We start from the raw sequence: 6,153 nt of genomic DNA, 5'->3' as shown, positions 1-6,153 counted from the left end.
AAACCAGTGTTATTATAACCGGACTGGATGTTGAATCTGATAGGATATGGGTTCATGGATTTATGAGTTTAATCGGGGGTTCAATGGGTCTATGGGCAGATTTAATTAATCATAATATTTTGTTGCTTAAAGTAATATTAATGATAATTAAATGCATAATATCTATCTAATTTCATTAAAAAAAATGTATAATATTTAGGGAGCAAAGCTAATTGACGAAGAAATAAAGCTGCAAGTAGATGTTGCCTTGTGGGTTAGTGCGTGGGTTATAATTATGCATATTGAGTGTGCGGGCAGATAACAATGCATGGAACGTACTCATTTTATATTAATAGTTATCCAAAATCTATTATTGGGTAGGTTCCAACCGATATGCTCGTGCACACCCCTAGCAATCACTAGTACTAGTAGATTGAAACTGACCATATACTCTATATGGAGCCGTCTCATGATGAAACCCTATCACCAAATCGTCTCTGTCTCTGCTGGTATGAATGTAAGGCCTCCACGAACTCAGCCTTCCCGAAATCGGGCCAGAGAACTGGGGAGAAGTAAAGCTCGGCATAGGCCAATTCCCACAGCAGGAAGTTACTGATTCGTAGTTCACCGCTCGTCCGCATCCATAAATCTACACAGGGAAACTCTGCACGGCCAGTAGATATTTCTTGCCCAACCAGTTTCTCGTCGATATCTTCCAATGTGATCAGACCGTCTTCCACTTTGTGAGCTATGCTTTTGCATGCCTGAGTTATGTCATATTTCCCGCCATAGCTCATAGCGAGAATGAGGTGAAGCCCGGAGTTATTCTTCGTCGATTGCTCTGCTTTAGCCCACACTTCCTGGAATGACTTGGGGAGCCTTGACGCATCTCCTATCATGGATAGTCTCACCCCATCTCTGTCGCAAACAATGGAAAATACACCAACTTAGGCTATGGTTTTCAATTATATAATCTAAAAATTCCATCACGGTCATCTTGCTCTCACCAACTAAGTACATTGCGGGTGAGCTATAATATAATGACATCATAGTGTCATATTACATCATATTAGTGTAACTCTGGGAAGGATGAACAAGCCGAAGAATATTGAGAGCTGAAAATTACCCAGAGCAAGCTGACATCAGCTCGTGTTCTACGACCCTTTCGTACAAATCCATGTAGAAGTCAACCTCGGCCTGCACCGAGAAAGCAACTCATCTTAACCATAAGATATGATGCGGTAATAAGCTCTAAAACTTCATAAAAGCGGGAAGAGGCGGCTCACTTTGGGTCGAAACCAGTTCTCCGTCGAGAATAAAAACACGGTAAGCACCTTAATCCCCCATTTACCACTGAGGTCAATCATCTCCTTCAAGGACCGCACTCCTGCCGCATGGCCCGCTGATGGTGGCAGCCCCCGCTTATGGGCCCATCTGCCACATCCATCGGCGCATACCGCCACATGCCTGGGCATCAGCTCTTGCCGGAGGCCAGAGGGCAGCAGGTCCACCTCCACCCTCGTCAAGCCGCCGGCGGAGGCCATTCTGCCGTTGACCACCTCAAAGTCCTTGGCCCCATCTGTGGCACTAACCAAGGCTCGCCGCTGTATCGATTGAGAGAGGGACAACAGCGAGAGTGTTTGAGTCTTAGTAGATAGGCAGGGACTTTGGTTGAGACTGATAGGCTTATCTGCCACCGAAATGGTGGCGCGAAGTGACAGCATGATCGTGGAGAATGTTAGGGTTAATTTAAGGTGCTTGCGTTTGATTAAAGTGCTTGTGCTTGGAAGGGTGGCAGGTTGTTGGCCAAGTCACAGACCTCACAGAATGCTCTAAGTTAGCTCTACACAAGGAAAATGTCTCTTCCATGGCAGAAGATATATCCTCCTCTTACTATTTATAGTTGTGATATCTTTTTTTTCCTTCCCTATAAGGGAGGTTCATGGGCCTAATAAAAAGATAGAAATTAAACGAAATAAAGGGCACATACGTTTCACTGGTAAGGATTGAACCCAAGACCTCTCGAGTCGGTGTCTTGGCCACTGCACTAAGACCCCTTCCTCAATCGTGATGTCCTTTTGTTAGATTATAAATTTCATGGATGTACACCGAAAAAAGAAAAATGAGATTCATGAATCAAAAGCTATTATTAAATGGATAGTTTAAGTCAAGGGTGATAAAGTGACCAACGTGGATTAGTTCAAGTGCTTTGATTAGTTCGGTACTTATTCCCATTAAGCGATGATTTCAATTTGAGTTTTGTAAAGAAGAAAACTTACGCTGAAAGAGATTTACCCTTTATGGGATAATCCGATTCAGACTGAATTAGTCGGGTTCATTAGTTCATGGTGCACAATGAAACATAAAGGGAAATATAGTAATATTATAGATTTTTCTTTTTCTTGTTACAAAAAGCACATGAGCCTAATATAATGAAATAGAAATCATAATCCTAATAGCTAATTAAAAGGCACAGATAGTCCCGCCATGAGAATAAAACCGACAACCACTTGATTAACAGGCAAGGATGTGCGCCACCATGCAGCTACTCTACACCCTCTTTCTCTGATATTATAGATTTTTTTCAGTATAAATTCTGATATCTAGAAGTTCAATTAGGCTCCAACTAATTCGGTCAAATTGTGTTGGCCCTCTAAGAAATAAAGCGCTCCCAGCATGGATTTTCTCCATTCATAAGACTTGAACTAGAGATTTTATTTAAGGGGAACAAGTGCCAAACTATTTGAACCAACCCATATCGATTAATATTATAGATTCAATTAAGTGTAAAAAAAAGGGGAAAAAGAAGTTGGAAAAACCCTTCCAAAGAGATCATACATTAAACGCTCATGATCACTTCTGACAGATTGACACACGCAGACATCAATTAAATGCATGCATAGATCAAATAAACGATGAGGCTTATCCAATGCTGCAAGGGAGAAAATCTTAAATCTTAAATGGTTGTATCTCATAATAATACAGCGAGAAATAATCAATGAGATTCAATTAAGAACAAAGCAATCATTTAGGTAACTAATAATCATTTTCTTATTTGTTGCAATCCTATTAGTTTTTTTCTCATGCCATCTGACGAGATAGAATTACGAAAAAAATTTCTCGCTGCATAAATGAAGAAATCGAACTTGAGAATAATGAAGTAGTGGAAAAGATAGAAGAACGATACACTCATTTATGTGATAAAAACCTCCAAATCAATGTGACTAAAAGGGAAACATCCAGAAGTGAAGGACAAGCTTCGTTCTTCACTAATGAGCAAGGAATCGCCAGAGTACCAGGGGAGAATTAAGAGAAAATGTGAAAACACTAACCACAAATTCAAAGTTCTCACAAATCACAACTCTAACCAATCCCTTAAATAAATACAATGAGAAACAACCAAGTTATACAAGGCTTAAATTGGGGCTCTGCCGACCATGAACAGGGTTCAAAAATCAGAGAATTGGTGCCAGACCGCAGTATCAAGATGCTTGATAGTGAAAGGAGCCCTACCATGAACTATTAGTTATAGAACTATTAACCGACTCATTGCTTCGCATTCTCTAGATGGATCTGGCTATCACAGAATCGAAATGGGGGTTCTAACCCAACTCGGAACTGTGGTCTTGAGGGGGAGATTGCGGTTCTCACATGGAGCAGCACCCAAACAACGGTCTAGCCTGACTGCTCCATTGATCCTTGCTTGTTCCAATGAACTTCGAGAGTCTAATATGTCGAAAATACCACTAAATGTGAGATACAAACACAACAATTAAACATACACACTTGAGAAATGCTTTTATCCTAAAATTAAGCCTAGTAGTCATCCTAATAATTCTTTTTAAGGAAACCCATGGAACTAGTAGAATGATAGGAAATAAAATGAAATAAACGGGCAAATAAATCTTATTGATGAGGATCAAACCCAGAGCCTCTTGATTTCAAGTCGACGCTTTATATCACTGCACTAAGATCCTTCCTCTAGTCTTCCTAAAAATTTTAAAATGATACTTTTTTTTTGTTGACTCGAAGTATCCGGGCTTCGCCCGACTAATGCACAGGACTCCGTGAACTCCCGGCAGTGTATGGAGCTGGTGGTCACGCCAAAGATACTCCGGTGCCTCCAAGGAGTTTTAAACCCTAGATTGAGTGGATACATGAACTCCTTCTTAACTATTAAGTCAAACCCTTGAAGTTAAGAACGATACTTAGGCAGATTTTTGGTGTACTAAAAACATTATATGCTTCTCTCTTTCCCACATTGGCTTTTCTTCCTAATATGATCTTTCTCCCGATCAGAATTTAGAGTCTCTCTGTTTATTAATTTTTTCTTTATCTCCACGTCCACATCCCCTATGTACATGCCCCATTATAAGAAATATTCAGAGTTTTTTCAAATATTTTAGAAAATAAAAATTTAATGATCAGTTAAATATATAAGTATTTGACAGAATCAAAATGGAAATATCACTGCTTTGTTCTTTTTTCTCTTCTCATATTTATAGCTTGGTGTCAAGCAATTCCATTTTTTGGTTTAGGTATGTGCAAATTTATGTAGAAAATTATTAAGTAACATAGGAGATAGTGGACAATTGGAGCTCCGTTTAAGTGAACTGCATAATCTCATGGTTCAACGCTTGTGGGCTTATTAGAATTTGTGTCGATCGATATATAAATTAGGACATTGATTATTTTGGAGTCCATTATTCTATGTCAAGAGTTATATCACACAAACTAAGTATTTCTAAATTGATGAAATACACACAACCAATTCAGTCAATCAGTTCAGTTGATAACTGAACTTGACTTGCATTATATATACATCACAATGGTAGTTCCTTTTTTTTATGCAAGCGTTTGATAATCCTTTCTGTATAAAGTTCCACGCAAATGAAGGAACAAAAATTTTTTCATAAAAATTACGCAAAATAAAAATTGATGGAATATAAAGTATGTTGGGCACTCATTGAATTTATTCTTACTTTGTTTTGTTTATATTTTTTAAGGTGTTTAAAATTTCTTACTTTATGATTATGTTCATCTTAAGTGAGCCATGTATTTGTTCTTTATCGCACTTCCTGTAATAACTAAAGAAAATAAAATAAAATAACTTTCACTTGTTGAAGAAGGGTTTATGCGTGGTTGCATGGGATATTGAAGGAGGGAAAAAATGATAACGTTACAGGTTCGATACCCAGTAGGATTATTCGTATCATTTTATTAATTATTAAGATTTTTATTTTATTATACTGCCATTTGGACTCCCTTGTAACCGGAAAAAAAGTAATTAAGAGACTCTTGATTCTTGTTGAATGAGAGTGGGGTAAATTTGGAAGAATAGATAATGTCAAAGAGAGAGAAGCTTTAATTGCTTTTTAAGAGTTCAAAATTTGTTATGTGCCATCTTTAAGTTAATAGGGAGGACATATTATTAGACAATTTTTTTTTATTATAAGGAACGTCAATGAGTTTACTATAATGAAAATAGAAATCTTAATAGCTAATAAATGGTTACGGGTTGTCTAATGACGAGTATCGAATGTAGAATATTATGATTACTAGATGAAGATGTGCGCCATTACGCTATACATATATTAAATAAATGAACATACAAACTCCGTTAATGTACTTCCAACGATGGACCAAAAAAGGAAACGCAAATAAATGCAGAAGGCCGTTGTTAGCTGGATTTCCTGCATCACAGTAATGTATAAAGAATTTTTCAGAATCAGAAATATGGTTGAGCTCTTAATAATTTAATTCAATGCACTTACAAGCGACTCAATTGATTTCGCAGGCTGAAACCAAACCTACTCCATTTGGTCGGTCACGATGAATCCCTATTAACTTTTCTCAAAATCAGTCCAGAGAACTGGGAAATGAGGGATTGTTTGGAAATGGAGTTGAGTTTAACTCAATTCCATTCCAACTATGTATAAATATATATATATATATAAATATATATATATTTAATAGGGTTGTAATAATAAAGTGGAGGGAGAAAATAAAAAAGTAATGATTGTTGAGAGAATTTAATATTAAAATTTCATTGAATGATTAAAAAATTAAAGAAAAAAAGGAAATAATAATAATTATGTTGTTAAATTGAAAATGAGTAAAGTTAAGTGGAGTATAGAAAAAAAAATCTAAAACTAAACAAAGCCTAAGCTCGGC

At 37.1% G+C, this 6,153-nt stretch overlaps 1 protein-coding gene across 1 annotated transcript; it reads right to left on the bottom strand.

The window, feature by feature from the left end:
* Positions 1–282: 282 nt before the first annotated feature.
* Positions 283–1,853, bottom strand: LOC116188940 (dehydrodolichyl diphosphate synthase 2-like). The gene is made up of 3 exons (XM_031518392.1): positions 1,266–1,853; positions 1,106–1,176; positions 283–897 (listed from the first exon to the last, which is right to left on the bottom strand). The coding sequence occupies exons 1-3, from the start codon at positions 1,701–1,703 to the stop codon at positions 447–449; spliced, it is 960 nt and encodes a 319-aa protein (XP_031374252.1). The 5' UTR covers positions 1,704–1,853; the 3' UTR covers positions 283–446.
* Positions 1,854–6,153: the final 4,300 nt, after the last annotated feature.

This window comes from Punica granatum, chromosome 8 (genome assembly GCF_007655135.1).
Source record: "Punica granatum isolate Tunisia-2019 chromosome 8, ASM765513v2, whole genome shotgun sequence".
Classification (NCBI taxonomy): Eukaryota; Viridiplantae; Streptophyta; class Magnoliopsida; order Myrtales; family Lythraceae; genus Punica; species Punica granatum.
The sequence above is the reverse complement of the archived record's forward strand: the minus strand, read 5'-3'. Positions and strand labels throughout refer to the sequence as shown.

Coding starts and splice junctions, on each gene's coding strand:
- LOC116188940 (XM_031518392.1), bottom strand. CDS start 1,703: ATGCTGTCACTTCGCGCCACCATTTCGGTGGCAGATAAGCCTATCAGT. Junction 1,177..1,265: donor AGAACTGGTTTCGACCCAAA/GTGAGCCGCCTC, acceptor TTCTCGGTGCAG/GCCGAGGTTGACTTCTACAT. Junction 898..1,105: donor CTGATGTCAGCTTGCTCTGG/GTAATTTTCAGC, acceptor TGTTTGCGACAG/AGATGGGGTGAGACTATCCA.